The sequence below is a fragment of the Lipotes vexillifer genome, unplaced genomic scaffold, assembly GCF_000442215.2.
Source record: "Lipotes vexillifer unplaced genomic scaffold, Lipotes_vexillifer_v1.1 scaffold285, whole genome shotgun sequence".
In the NCBI taxonomy this organism is placed as follows: Eukaryota; Metazoa; Chordata; class Mammalia; order Artiodactyla; family Lipotidae; genus Lipotes; species Lipotes vexillifer.
In genome coordinates, this window is record NW_006788807.1 from 379,208 (window position 1) to 395,199 (window position 15,992).

The following is a 15,992-nucleotide window of genomic DNA, read 5'->3' on the forward strand; positions in this document are numbered from 1 at the left end:
TTTTTTCTTGCGTTATGCGGGCCTCTCACTGTTGTGGCCTCTCCCATTTGCGGAGCACAGGCTCCGGACGCGCAGGCTCAGCGGCCATGGCTCACGGGCCCAGCCGCTCCGCGGCATGTGGGATCTTCCCGAAACGGGGCACGAACCCGCGTCTCCTGCATCGGCAAGCGGACTCTCAAGCACTGCGCCACCAGGGAAGCCCGATGGCACCAATTTACATTCCCACCAACAGTGTACAAGGATTCCCTTTTCTCCACATCCTCACCAACATTTGTTGTTTGTGGTCTTTTTAATGACAGTCACTCTGACAGGTGTGAGGTGATATCTCATTGTTTTGATTTGCATTTCTCTAAAAATGTTGCTACAATTTATGTCAGTGTTCTGCCTGTGTTTTCTTCCATGAGTTTTATGGTTTCTGGTCTTACAGTTAAGTCTTTAATCCTTTTTGAGTTTATTTTTATATATGTGTGAGAAAAAGTCCTAATTTCATTTTTTACATGTAGCTGTCCATTTTTTCTAGCACCACTTGTTGAAGAGACTCTTTTCCCCATTGTATACTGTTGATTCCTTTGTCTTAGATTAATTGACTGTAAGTGGATGGGTTTATTTCTGGGATCTCTATTCTGTTCCATTGATCTATGTATCTCTTTTTGTGCCAGAACCATACCGTTTTGATTACTGTGGCTTTGTAGTATAGTCTGAAGTCAGGAAGCATGACACCTCCAGCTTTGTTCTTTTTTTCTAAAGATTGCTTTGGCTATTTGGGCTCTTTTGTGGCTACACATACATTTTCGTATTATTTATTCTAGTTCTGTGAAAAATGTCCTGGGTATTTTGATAAGGATCACATTAGATCTGTAGATTGCTTTGGATAATATGGACATTTAAACAATATTAATATAGTCTTTACTTTTTATTTATTTATTTTTATGGCCACACCATGCAGCATGCAGGATCTTAGATCCCCAACCAGGAACTGAACCCACGTCCCCTGAAGTGGAAGTGCGTATTCTTAACCACTGGACCACCAGGGAAGTCCCCGTTTTAACAGTATTAATTCCTCCAGTCCAAGAACATTGGATATCTTTCTATTTCTTTGTAGCACCTTCAATTTCCTTCATCAGTGTTTTATAATTTTCAAAGTTAGGTCTTTCACCTCCTTGGTTAAGTTTATTCCTAGATATTTTATTCCTTTTATGTGATTTTTAAACAAGATTGTTTTCTTGCTTCCTCTGATAGTTCATTATTAGTGTATAGAAAAGGAACAGATTTCTGTGTATTAATCTTGACCCTGCAACTTTACTGAATTCATTTATTAGTTCTAATAGCTTTTTGACTGAGATTTTAGGGTTTTCTATATATAGTATCATGTCATCTGCAAATAAGGACAGTTTTATTTCTTCCCTTCCCATTTGTATGCCTGGGCTCTGGCAGTGAAAGCACCAAGTCCTAACCACTGGACTGCCAGGGAATTCCCTTCTTCCTGATTTTAGAGGAAAGGCTTTCAGCTTTTCACCACTGAATATGATGTTAGCTGTGGGTCTGTCATAAATGGCTTTTATTATGTTGAAATATGTTCCCTCTATACCAACTGTGCTAAGAGTTTTTATCATGAATGGATGTTGAATTTTGCCAAATGCTTTTTCTGCGTCAATTGAGATGATCATGTGAATTTTATCCTTCCTTTTGTTAGTGTGGTGTATTACACTGATTGATTTGTGCATATTGAACCATTTTTGCCTTCCTGTAATAAATCCCATTTGGTCATGGTGTATGATCCTTTTTGCATATTGTTGAATTTGGTTTGCTAATATTTTGTTGAGGATTTCTACATGTATATTCATCGGAGACACTGGCCTCTAATGTTCTTTTTTTGGTAGTATCTTTGTCTAGTTTTGGTATCAGAGTAATGGGAGCCTCATGGAACGAATTTGGGAGTGTTTCCTCCTCTTCAATTTTTTGGAAGTGTTTGAGAAGGATTGGTATTTGCTCTTCTTTATATGTTTGCTAGAACTCCCCTGTGAAGCCATCCAGTCCAGGGATTTTGTTTGCTGGGAGTTTTTTGATTACTAATTCAATTTTACTACTAGTGACTGGACTGTTCAGATTGTCTATTTCTTCCTGATCATCACATGTTTATCCCTTAACTGTTTATTGTAGTTATAGATAACTTTTCCATTTTTGTCTTTTAATCTTCATACTAGCTTATTTAAGTGTTTGATCCAAAGCCTTTACTATGTATTTGCCTTTACTAGCAGTAAGAAGCAAACAGAAGGTGTGACTAGACTATGCCCGTAGGTAGTTGTGTGTCATTCTGTAGCTTAGTGACAATTAAGTTACTAAATATAACAGTTAAAATACAAGTATTTCATTTGTCTTGTAAAATGCATATTACTTCTTCTTTCCTTAATTCAGGCAGTCTGAGCTGTTTCCTGATTTGGAGTCTTATCAGTCACAACCTAACACACTTTTGAGAACGGTTTCGTGACTACATAACAGGAAGTAAGGACAATCACAACATTTAAGTAATTACATGAACTAGTTGGATTCACCTTACCATGGACAACAGTCTATTGATGGCCACTGCCCGCTGCTGGGCTTCTATATGCGGCATTTCATTCTGAATTACTTGGTCTGTGATTCCATGAGGGAACTGGTGACATAATTCTATAATCCTAGGAACAAAGGCATTAATGATATTCATGTTTCTACCTATCTCAAGAGGTGGTAGGGGAAAAAATACAAGAAGAACAGTTTGGAATTGTGCCCTTTTTCACATCTGACAGAAAATCTAGGTTTCTACAATGGTTCTGATTCAAAGCATGTTAAAAATGAGAACGATGCTTTTGAAATACACGTTTACACTTTTATTGTATTTAAGAGACGCATTTCTTTTCCCTATTCACATGAACTTTAAATTGGAACAAAAGTCAAATGGAAACACAGAAAGACATATTAAAGCTGAGGCTTCAGTTTTCTCAGACGGAACAAGTATGGCAAAGGGAAGATACAGTGCCTTGGATAGCCATAAGTCTGTGAGCAGGAGGTAAATCAAACACTTCAGGTGGGAAGTCAAAATTTGTTGTGACAATTCACCACAACTGGGACCTGCTTTTAGAATTATCCCTAAAAAACAAAAATAAACCCGAATTTTCATCTTGCCCTAGGATCACCATACGTGTTATTCACAATAGTTTAAGAAAGTGGGGGGTCCTTTAAAACTATGTGGTAACCTAAAAATTGCAGTGCACGGCAGAGAATATAAAATCGCCAGAGGCTTTGGGCGCCCTAAAATCTTCACTTATATACTGCACTAAAACCATCTGACTTGTGTTGCTTCATAACAGAAAACTGCACCCTAACTTCGGCTAAACGTTCTGCCACGGGAGTTCCCTTATTGACAAGGGCGATCCAGGATCAGAACGTGTATCCACAAGTACTACGGGGAAAACGCCGAGTCTTCACTCTGAGCGTGGATCACCTTAAGGTGGGAAAGAAGCGCATCACTAGAGCTTCCCGAACAGCACCAGGGAAAGGTCAGCTACACAATCTTGCAAACTGTCCGACTCGTTTCGAAATTAAGAGTTCTGTTTTCCGGGGATGGGAGGAGGGTTCCAACACCCTGCGCGTCCACTGAACTTGCGAGGGTCCCGGAGACGGGGTCCAGCGCCTCGCGGGGTCTCCCGAGCCGGGAAACAATTCTCACTCACTGATTTACCTGTTTTCGATTTCGACCGGATCCGCGTCGGGCGGCTGCACTTTCACCTTCACCTCGGCCATGAGGGCGCAGGTCCCGGTCCCTGGGGGAAGACACGGTCCGGGAAGCCGGAGAGCAAGCGGGGGAACCCTGGAACCTATGAAGACAGCGGCTGGCACATGGGCCTTCTTCCTCGTGTCGCAAGCGGTCCTTCATTGCCAGTCGCCTTGAGGTGGCCAAGCCGCGCCTGCGCCGCTACAGATTCTTATTCTGGTTTTTTCCAGAATGTCAGTGCCTGTCGGACGAACGAGCCTGGTTCCCCTATTCTGAGTTGGGACGCCACTTTGTAGCACTTTCCAACCTCTGTGAGGGCAAGTTCTTGGTCGCCTACGGTGAAGCCTGACGAAAGGAGCTCTCCGGGCCAAGCGCAGGGGCGGGACTAGTTGCTAGGAAGCCGGGTTCCTGCCAATCACCTGCCCGACTCTCAGGTGGCGGGGCGCGACTGGCAGCGTCTTTGGTAACCCGGACCGCTGTGAAGGAGAGGACGAAGGGCAGTGAGCGGTGGGCTGCCTGCGTGGGGGCTGCGGAGGTACTCCGGGGTTCCCAATCGGGTCCCGGTGGCCGGAGGAGAAGGAGGAGGACGGCAGTCCTCACTCCAGCTGAGAGGTAGCGGACGTCCTTGGGTGCACCTGAAGGACGGGGACAAGGACCAGACGCGGTTCCGGATGCGGGCGGTGAGGGGGCAGCCTGGGTTGGAGGGGTTGCTGGGTAGGGGATGCTGTTGACGCCACACTGACATTTCGGCCTAACGGATCGGTCTACTGATTGATCCTCTTCGCTCGGGGCCCACTGGCAGCCTTCCAAGGGCAGCTCCTAGTCGCCGCATGAATTATTCCCTCCCCAAATGTTTTTATTTTGAACTAGTTTTTAACTGTTTTTATTTTAACTGTCTCTCACTTAAATGAAAGTGTGAGGATGGGCAAGCTCTGCAGGGGCCGTTGCTCCACTATCTATATCTGTGTCTGCAATTTAAATTCTTAGCCTCCGACCTGGAACTGTCCAACCAGGCATTAAGTTCACTGCTTAAATTTAGTTATCCCACCTTTGGGTTATATTCTGTGACAAACCTCAAACCACAGAGATGTTCAGGGCAACATTATTTATTAAAAAAAAAATTTTTTTTTTTTGGTCGTACCTCAGACTTGTGGGATCTTAGTTTCCCGACTGGGGATGGAACCTGGGCCCCCCTGCAGTGAAAGTGCGGTGTCCTAACCACTAGACGGCCAGGGAATTCCCAGGGCAACGTTATTTAGAATAGCAAAACCCAAAACTAAAAAGAAACTACTAAATGCCTAAATGCCCAATCACAAATTGATAAATAAGATTATATAAGTACTTGGAAAATTGTAAATAATAGTGGAGGGTGCAAGAAGTACACTATAAAATTCGAGTTTTAATATAGATTTTAATTGAGTAAAACCTATGCATCCATTATCGTTGAAATTTGAACAGACCATCGGAGATGTAAATGGTTGCTGTATTAAGGTGTGGGGTTTTTTTCCCCCTGAATCCTTTATGTATTAATAATTATGAGCCCCCCCCAAGAAAAAGATCCCTAAGGCCTCCATATTTGTACTTAATTATTTATAAATACAGTAGATGGAGTGGGAGACTTTTGTGTTTTTTTGCTCACTGTTTATATCCATGCCAGCTTTCTTCTGGCTGAGGCGTGACCCTCTGCCATCCTTCTAAAGCTTCTTTTGCAGCTTTCATGTGCAAGAACCAACTGGTGACAACTGCAGGGCTTTGAACCTGGAGCTCTCCCAAAGGAGTTGGCTCTAAATTAACATTTCATGCTACATACAGAGTTACTTCTGTTCCTCTTGTGTGCTGACTTGCCTGAAACCAAGAGAGGTGGCAGAAAAATGTGGCAATGATCCAGGGGTTGCTGAGGTCAGGTCATCAGTGATGGTCTCTGCTCTGATGAGTTCACTTAATTTGTCCATTTAAAAGAATTTTGTGCCCCCATCCCATACATTCATGCTTTTTTTCCCCCAAAGTGAGGTAAATACTTAGATAATCAAAACCCCACACAAGATCGCAACAGCAAAAATACAGCTGAAACTAATTATTTCAATTAAAAATGATATTTGTGGGCTTCCCTGGTGGCGCAGTGGTTGACAGTCCGCCTGCCGATGCAGGGGACACGAGTTCGTGCCCCGGTCCAGGAAGATCCCACGTGCCGCGGAACGGCTGGGCCCGTGAGCCATGGCCGCTGAGCCTGCGCGTCCGGAGCCTGTGCTCCGCAACGGGAGAGGCCACAAGAGTGAGAGGCCCGCGTACCGCGAAAAAAAAAAAAAAAAAAAAAGATATTTGTATTAACACAACATTGTAAATCAACTATACTTCAATTAAAAAAGACAAAAAAAAAACACAAAGAACTGAGATGGGTCTCCCAAAAAATAAAAAATAAAAATGATATTTGTAGATGATGGATTAACAGTATTCTCTTTAGTTTTTACTGGTCTCACTGTATTTGAATGAGGTGCTTCTCTTCAGTGTTTGTGTTCAAATATAGGTGCCCATTGGAATTTATTTTCATCCACTGTTTTTTAATGTAAGGAGGGAAAATGACGGCTGGTTCAGTGTGTGTCCCTCAAATCATTCCCCTGCGGGTGCCTCAGCCCGGAAAAGCCAACCATGAAATTGATAACAATACGCTTTTGGAAATGAAATCAGGTAAGAATCAAATATACTTGAAATCATTTAAAATAACACTGCCATATTCTTTATATTCATCTGGTTGTTGAGTTATCTCTTTACATGTTTTCTATAATCAGGATCTTGGGAAGTTTGTAAAACTTCCAAAATTTGAAACAATGGTGGTTTATAGAGTGGTATTTATATAGATTAAAATGCTTGCCAACCTTCCATTTGTGTGGGTAATAGTTGTAGCAATGCCTTGACTCACCTTAGCCAAGGGAGGATTTCCTGATGCTTCCCCAGACTTTCCCAGGATTCTCATTATTTTTCTGGGATTTCAGTTTGACCTGCTAACACAGGCTTCCCAGTCAGACAGGTTGGAGAGTGAATCCTGGCTTTGAGAACTTCTAGTGACCTTCAGTACCTTGCTGTGCCTTTATAAGTCTCAGCTTCCTCACTGTAAGAGTGATAGTATTATCTACTGTTTACAGCCATTGTGAGGTTTAATGAATCGATATGTGATGTGAGGGGTACAGGGTCTGTCACATGGTAATGCCAAAAGAAATCTTAGCTATTTCTGCAGAAATAAAGCAGTGAATGCATTTCCTATTAATGCCAGGAATACCCCCCCACACACACACATATACATATATAATTAACATAAGGAGAAGGAAAAGTTTTATAGATAGAACATATGAACAAATACTTGTTTAAAACAGACTCTGACTTGCAGCCACATGGATGGACCTAGAGATTATCATATTACATGAAGTAAGTCAGACAGAGAAAGACAAATATCATATGATATCACTTATATGTGGAATCTAAAAAAAGTGATACAGATGAACTTATTTACAAAACAGAAATAGACACACAGACAGAAAACAAACTTATGGTTACCAAAGGGGATAGCAGGAGAGGGGGAGATAAATTAGGAGTTTGGGATTAATGTATACATACTACTATATATAAAATACATAAACAAGAAGGACCTTCTATATAGCACAGGGAACTATACTCAATATCTTGTAGTAGTCTATAATGGAAATGAATCTGAAAAAGAAAAAATAGTATACATATGTATAACTGAATCACTTTGCTGTATATGTGAAACTAATACAACATCGTAAATAAATTATACTTCGATTTAAAAAAACAGACTCTGAGACTCCAGTTATGTATTTTAATAACTAATGTGCATACAAACTATTTATCTGTATTGATGGTGTGGCACCTGGGCTTCCTAGACTAAGAGTTCCAACTAAGAATATATTACTTTATACTGTGTCTCCCTTTATCTTGAAAGCCAATATTATTTTCAAAAATTCTCAAACCAAAATACAAGTCTTAGTATATGTGCCCATAACCCTCAGGAGAAGTTGGGTAATTATTGACAAATGATGACAGGATATCCAAATTCTCTAATATTTAAAATGTCTAATAAATAAAAGATTCTACAATTCAATGACAAAAATAATAATAACCCAATAGAAAAATGGACAAAGGATGTGAAAGAACATTTTATAGGAAAGGAAATACAAACATCTTTTAAACATATGAGAATATGCTTCTACTCACCCCTTCACCAGCTTGCTGAGCAGACCTTTTCCCCTGCTTTTTTTACTCCCTTGCATTTAATCACCACTTAACAGATTATATGTAATTTTTTGTTTGTTTACTGCTTGTGTGTTTTTCCTAAAACGGAAGCTCTATGACAGCAGGGACTTTAGTCATTGGTGTATCCCCAGTGTCTTGAACAGTGTCTGGCATGTAATAGGTACTTAGTAAATATTTGTTGAATGAATGAGTGAATCTTACTCAAAATGTAAGAAATGTGAGTTAAAACTATGAGATACTTTTTTTTTAACCTAGGAGAATATAAAAGAAATATTGTCAAAAAGAAAAGAAAAAATGGTCACACACAATATGGCTGAGATTGTGGGTAAACACGCATTTCCGTGCCTTGCTGATAGCAATGTGAATTGTTTCACTGTCTGTGGAGGGAAGTTTGGCACCATTAACCAAAATCACAAGTGCCCATAGCTTTTGCCTCAACAGTACTAGTTCTGTATATTTTACAGATGTACTTATAAAAAGAACTCTTTATAGGGTTATTCATTACAATGCTTGTAATAGCAAAAGAAAAAGAAAGAAGGAAAAGGAAAGAAGACAGTTTAGATGTTCATCTGTAGGGACTGGCTGTGTGCCAATGATTCATCCATAGAAAGACAATACAGTGCAGCCGTAATGAAGAATGGGGATGCTTTTATGTACCAATATAGGGCAATATCCAAGACAGATTGTTAAATGAAAAGAGAAATGTGTAGAACAGGGTATGATAAGCCACCATTTGTATATAAAGAGAGGAGGGAGCGCTTCCCTGGTGGTGCAGTGGTTGAGAGTCCACCTGCCGTTGCAGGGGACACGGGTTCGTGCCCCGGTCTGGGAGGATCCCACATGCCGCGGAGCGGCTGGGCCCGTGAGCCATGGCCGCTGGGCCTGCGCGTCCAGAGCCTGTGCTCCGCAGCAGGAGAGGCCGCAGCAGTGAGAGGCCCACGTACAGCAAAAAAAAAAAAAAGGGAGGGGGGATAAATATGTACATATATGCTTGTATGGATGTAAACTATTTTTGGAAGGATAGCTGATACTATTGGTTGCCTTTGGGCAACTTATGTCAGGGGTGGGAGGGAGAGTTTTCATTGTATATCCTTTTTTGACCTTTTGAATCTTGGATCATATGTATTTTTTACCTTTACAAATGTTCTAAGAAATGTAGGAATCATTTACCTAGTCCAAATAAAATATAACAAAAGCATTTCTTAAGCAATGCTCCAAAAATGAAAAATTAGCTTCTGCTTTCTAAGTAGGCATTGCAGTTTTAAAATTCACCCCTGCTTGATTTGTATCATTGCTCTGTTGGGGAGGCAAAATACCATAGTGGTTCAAGAGCATGGCCCATGGATCCAACCTCCCATAAGTCAAACCACAACTCTGCTGTTATTTAACAAGTTTCTTAACCTCTCTGGGACTCAGTTTCCTCATCTATAATGTGGGTATAAAATAGGACCTATCTCATAAGGTTGTACTGATAAAATTAGCTAATTCATGTAAAGCACAGTGACTGGCACAAAGAACTCAGTTATTGTTACTTATTGTTATTCATTTCTACAGTACATTAAAAAAAACTCATTAAATAACTGACCCATAGGTGTTATTCAGGGACTTGCTACTTGAATGTTAATTCCAGATATCCTCTCTTGGGTTTTTCAGACACCCCAGATGTCAACATATATTATACCCTGGATGGCAGCAAACCTGAATTCCTAAAGAAAATTGGTTATGGTGAAAACACTACGTTGAAGTATATGAAGCCTATTACTCTGCCTGATGGAAAAATACAAGTTAAAGCTATCGCAGTGTCTAAGTAAGTTAAGAGCATAATGATTAAGATAATTTGTATTTATTATGTTTTAATTTTATTAATTTCAATGAGAATCAGTTCTGGATTAGAAGTACACTAAAGAAAAAGTTATCTTAATTTCAGCACATATCTGTAACTTTTTTGTTTTGTTTGTTCTCTGTTGAGTTACACTGTAAAGTACACAAATCATAAGGGTACAGCTCAGTGAAGTGCTATGTATATTAATACTGTTTTTAGTTTGAAATCCATATTGGGATTTTGGGAAGGAAGAGCCTTTTCAGGGTTTGGGACCTCTGAAGAGATTCACCTGGCTCTGAGGAGAATTCTGGTTTTAGTGAATGGTTCTTTTATTTCCCAGGACATGCCTACGACCACTGTGGTTCTCTGTCTGATTTTGTATTCACTTTATTGGCCTTCAAAGCTACTGTCATTTCAGTTTGTTAAACATTAGCTATTTCACTCTTTTCTTTGTCCTTTCTTTCCTAGTCAATGATTTTTTTTTTCATTTTCAAATATAGAAACACCACTTAATTTGGTGAACTTCACTGTGGGTTGTAGAGAAGAAAACCCTCAAATGCTTTGCAGATTTGTGTGTCTGTGATAGAAGAATTATTCTGTGCAGCAAGACAGGTTTGGCCACATTTTTGGAAGACTTTTAAGCCCCAAACCAATACCTGGCTGGCCCAGTTAATTTAAACGAGACTCCAGGCTCCCCCTGCTGGCTGAACTACTGCGTGGCTTTTTGACAAGAGCTACAAGTTCTACACCAAAGATGATTGCTTAGGCATTAAAAACATTTTTTTAATAATAAAATAAAAATAAAACAAAACAAAACAACCTCCTTACACATTATTATTCTTTACTAAAGATTTGAATCTGTGTCTTTTCCCACTTGCCAAACCATTTCTATTGAAACAAGTCATCTCAATTGTTAAAAATGAATAAGCTAATTACTCTGGTGCCCAATGCTGCAAGGCAGCCCCTTTTTTTGTGTGATGTGTGTGGTACGGGGGCCTCTCACTGTTGTGGCCTCACCCATTGCGGAGCACAGGCTCCGGACGTGCAGGTTCAGCGGCCATGGCTCACGGGCCCAGCCTCTCTGCGGCACGTGGGATCTTCCCAGACCGGGGCACGAACCTGTGTCCCCTGCATCTCGTCAGACGCTCTCAACCACTGCGCCACCTGGGAAGCCCCAAGGCAGGCCCCTTTATAAGCTGCAGGTGGTCATAAAGTGAAGCAGCAGTTAATGACTATGTAGTTCAAAGGAGTTAATAAAGCTTCCAAAAGAGTCTGAAAAATAAGGGCATTGTTAATGCCTCTCACCATCTTGCTCTGTGCCCACTAAGTGTCTGCTCTGAAAAACTGTTAGTATTTCAGATGCGCTCAGCTTAGGGAAAGTATCTATGCAAAAAATTTTTGAGTTTTCAAGGCAGAAAATTAGTGCTTCTATCCATTTGCGATAAAATAGCTCTTAAAAGGAAATGAATAAGAGCTTTGCCATACATGTGCTTCCATGTCCCCATATGTATGTATATGACTTTCACATCAGAGAATGGTCTGGTAAGGAACACAGGTGGGCAGGAGGGGCCAGGGACTCGGGAACATCTCAGCAAAGGGAGAGGGTTTCAGGTTTGATAGTCTGTGTATTGATGGTCTAATCCAGGGTCTGCAAACTTTCTGACATCTGCCTTGATTCTTTAAAATCCTCCTTTGTGGTCAAGAGCTTCCTGTCTCTGATATCGTCATTTTGTAGTGTTCTGGCAATGAACCTGCATGGTTCTCTTTTTTCTGCCAATGACCTTATATGGTGGCCAAGAAAAATCAAGCCTGGCTGAGGTAAAAGCTGCTTCAACTGAAGGTAGGTAACTGGGGGAGTCAGAGTCCCCTGAGAACTATCATTTTTCTTCAGCAGAACCAAGAGGGACTTCCCCGTTTGGCAGCAATGATTAATAAAGTAAACGTATCCGCAGGGTACCAGGGCATCTCACAGGCATCCATCTACCGCCCCTGGACCTAAAACCTTGCGTTTGCGTGGATGACAGATCCAAATGCCATCGCCAGAGGCAGCGACAAAGGCAAGAAGACGCTGCTTGGAGTGTGGGAAAGAGGATGGAGTTTGTTGACCTGCAGATCTGGATTTTAATCCCAGTTGTATTGCCTCCACTTCGTGTGACCTTGGCTAAATTATGTGGCCTTTGGCATCTCAGTTTCTTCCTTTGTCACATGAAGTTAACAGGACGCCCTTGGAAGCCGTTGTGAAGGGCAGAGGTGATACACTTGGGATCAGGCAGGTGGCAGCTGTAGTTATTGTCTTTCAAATTCATAACGAAGGGCTAACAGATTGCTGTCATGTGACCCACCTCAAAAGGTCAGCCTCCTATTTGAAAAGTTCATGCCTGGGTGAATAAGCGGTTTCCATTCAACCCCTTCATGTTCCTAAACCAGAGGTTCTCAGTTGGGCATAATTTTGCTCCAAGGGGTCATTTAGCAATGTGAGGAAACATTTTGGTCCTCACGCTGGAAATGGGAGTGTGTTAGTGGCATCTGGTGGGTGGAGGTCAAAGATGCCGCTGAGCATTTTACAGTGCACAGGACAGCCCCACAGCAGTGATTACCTAGCCCCAAATATCAATAATTTCCAATAGGTTGAGAAAACCTGGCCTGGACAAGTTGCAGAATTCTTCCAGATCCGGTTTCTTTCACTCCCTTGCAATCATTCAAGTAATTATGGTGTTTTATGGAGAGGATAATAATCTTTACAGGGATAGAACTATGAGTACCTTTTTTTTATGTCTAGTGTACCTTATATTGGTATTCCTAAAGATATATATTTATGGCATCTGATTCCAATCCTAGCAAAAATTTATGTGTGTTCAAATGAGATTTGGGCTCTGAGTAGAATTCCTAGCTCCAACCCCAAACCTAAGCCTTTTTTGGATTACCATCAGAAAATCCTTCCACCTAGCAGGCAGTCTGAGCTGGTTTCTGGATGACAGGGTCTATGGGTAGGAGCCCTGGCTGGGTCCCCAAGGAAAGGGCTAGCTATGGTGGGGAGACAACCTAGACCTTAAAAGGGGTAGAGCAAGTGGGTGGGAACCAGGCTTCTGCTCAGAGTAATGGGGCTGGTATGTGCACATTCAGGAAGCCTGACCATTCACCAGGATTTGAATGGTCCCTGGATGGAGATGTTTGTGAGGTCCAGGAAGTGTCTAGCTAGGAGGACAGCTATATCTTGGATGACAGACTGTGGGCCAAAGATGAGCTTTCAGATGAGATGGATGTTGAGGTGAATGAGTTAAGCAGGCAGTTCATCTAAAAGACTGTCTCTATCTGCATCCACATATCCGCATCTGTGAATTTGGTTTTGTTATTAAATATAAAACAAAACACATGCTTCCCCAAAGTTTAGCCACCCATAAGTCACTCCAACCAGTGAACATGCATGTACCCACTGATCATGTTATTTCTTAAATATTATCACTCACTGATAGGTAGTGGCCGTTTAGGTCAATTGTGTATTTCTGAGAATTTTTTTCTCCTAAAAATGTGGCTTACAACCTCTGCATTGCTTAGTGTTAAACATTTCTCAACTATTTTGGAACTGATGTATATTCATTTCTGAATGTTTACTTAAGGAATTTAAAGCATTTTGGGACACACATTTACTTGAAGCTTCAAGAATTTTAAGAAATATAAAAAACCAACATGTAAGAAATCTGAGAAATTGCAAAAGAAATGTTAATGAAACACATAAAATAAATCAAAGGCCAATATGAAAATCAATGAGCAAAGCAGGCAAAGAAACACCAAAGAAAGAAGGCAGCTGGCGATGTAAACAGTATTAAGTTCCTGGGCCAATCAAACAGAATCACCTGTGTTCCAGCTGTGAGCTTTCAGTGCAAATTAGTGGGAGCGAGAGTTAAACATATCAAACAAATACACCAAAGTGTGGTCACCATGATGCAGCAGGGACTGCTGGCTCTTCCCAATGTCTGTGTTTCTCTTCTTCAAGAATCATAGAGCCCATGATTTTTAGCCAGACGTGTTTCCTAGAAGAAAGATAATTCCCAGTCCTCCTTGAAGCTAGCTGGAGCCATGTCACCAGGTGTGGCCAGTGGATGCATGTGGAAGTAATATGGCAACTTCTGGATTGTACCCTAAAGGAAGAGGTGGGCTGTGGTTCCTGCTGGCTGGAATGTGGCTGTGGTGGGCAGCCACGTTGGGTCAGAGGACACATGCAATGTCCTCGATGTGGTGGAGCAACATGGTGGAAACTTGACCCCAGACCCTGACACCGTGGCTCCTCTGCACAGCTCTGGGTGGATTACAACCGTTACTGCCCTCTTGTTTAAGCCACTGTTGTTTCAGTTCTGTGTTACAACAGCCAAGCCTGCATCCTAATACACTAGGGACACATCTCAAGCAAATACCTACAGAGAACATATTCAAGAGTACAGGTGATCAGAAAAGGCTGACAATACCAAGTGTTGGCGAGTGTGTGGAGAAACCAGAACCCTTAGATGATGCCAGTGGGAATGTAAGATGGAACAACCAAAAAGTTAAACCCACTGACCATATGACCCAGCAGTTCTGCTCCTGTGTATCTTATCCACACATGTGGCTGGACCGGGCCTTGTTCTTATTATGATTGCAAGAGGCCCTTAGCAATAATTATCAGGAAGATTTGAAAGAGATGAGGTTTATTACAAGTCCTGGAAATTATGTGGCACACAGCGAGGTCACAAGTAGAGAGAGAGAGAGAGAGAGACAGAGGGAGAGACGGGGATGGAGGTAGGGAGTGAGGAAGGGAGAAATCACAGGCCAGAGGTTCTACTTTTATTGGGGTTGAGGGAGGGGGCTAGGGTTCCACGGGCTCACTCTTTATTGGTGAATTTTAAACGTAAGAGTGAGAATTTAAAGCAGGAAGAGAAAAAACAAGCAACCCAATTGTTCAGTCATTGAAACCAACCAAGATCTCTAAGATAAAGGAGGCTCCGTGGGGGAAGGTGGCCTGGATCTTTATCTAGTCCTGTGGTCGGCAGTGTGTCTACTCAAGATTGCTACCTTTGAAGTGGATGCCTCAGCAAGCAAAGCTTAAGTCAGGCACTTGTTTGTTACAAACAAGAGAAAAGCCAACCTTCAGGGCTTATACTACAAAGACTTATATGTGAATGCTCATAGCAGCATTATTTATAATAATCCAAATGTTGGAAAAAATCCAAATGACCATCCACTTGGCAATGGATAAACAAACTATGGTACGTCCATAAAATGGAATACTACTCAAGAATAAAGATGAATGAACTATTGATACATGCAACTACGTGGGTGAACCTCAAAAAAAAAAAAGATGAATGAAAGTAGCCAGATATGTAAGACTATATTTGTATGATTACATTTATTTTGAACTTCTAGAAAAGGCAAAACTATAGAGAGGGGAAGCAGATCAATGGTTGCCTGGAGTAGGAGGTGGAAGCAAGGAATGACTACAAACAGGCACAAGGGAATTTTTCAGTGATGGAGCGTTCTAAAACTGGACTGCGGTGGGGGTTGCACAATTGTGTAAATTTATGAAATATCAAATTATATACTTAGATGAATTTTATGTGATGTACATTATACCTCAATAAAACTTTTAAGAACTAAAAAGTATAGATGAGCTTCTGGTTCTGAGATGAAATCACTGCCAGAGTTCAGTTCTGGGCCCTCTGCATTGCTTTCTCAGTGGACTCCTATTGTGTCCGAGAGGAACAAGATTCATTGTGAAATATTATGAATAAATTGAGAATTTGCTGGTATTTGAGGAATAACAGTTAAAATCTCCCAGGGCAGCATATATAGTGCTACCCACAACTGGGGTACAGAAAATCCCCATGACTCATATGGAATGAATGATATATAGGTAACCCCATTCTTTGTTTTAGAATAGGTTGAGGCTTAACGTATGACATCTTTATGGTGAGTGCGATAGATGGTCCCCTAGAATGGCTCCCCATGAACCACGCCTCCCAGGGCAGCCCCTCCGCTTGGACCTGGGCTGGCCCTGTGACTTACTTTTGACCAAGACAGCGCACCAGACATGACGCTAAGGCCAGACCACAAGAAGTGTTGCAGTGTCTGCTCTGGTCTCTCGGAACATAAATGCTGGGGGAAGCCAGCCACCGTGTAGGG

At 41.5% G+C, this 15,992-nt stretch overlaps 2 protein-coding genes across 2 annotated transcripts in view; one reads left to right on the top strand and one right to left on the bottom strand.

The window, feature by feature from the left end:
• The window catches only part of POLR3F (RNA polymerase III subunit F), a 14,189-nt gene extending 10,305 nt beyond the window's left edge, over window positions 1-3,884 (bottom strand). Inside the window, exons 1-2 of the mRNA XM_007461782.1 lie at window positions 3,719-3,884; window positions 2,558-2,675 (exon numbers count right to left, since the gene is read on the bottom strand). Of these exons, the coding sequence (XP_007461844.1) occupies window positions 2,558-2,675; window positions 3,719-3,780 (180 nt within the window). The 5' untranslated portion in view covers window positions 3,781-3,884. The remainder of the gene's footprint in view (window positions 1-2,557; window positions 2,676-3,718) is intronic.
• Window positions 3,885-6,327: 2,443 nt separating this feature from the next.
• DZANK1 (double zinc ribbon and ankyrin repeat domains 1) overlaps window positions 6,328-15,992 on the top strand; it is a 79,443-nt gene continuing 69,778 nt past the window's right edge. Inside the window, exons 1-2 of the mRNA XM_007461794.1 lie at window positions 6,328-6,436; window positions 9,671-9,824. Of these exons, the coding sequence (XP_007461856.1) occupies window positions 6,328-6,436; window positions 9,671-9,824 (263 nt within the window). The remainder of the gene's footprint in view (window positions 6,437-9,670; window positions 9,825-15,992) is intronic.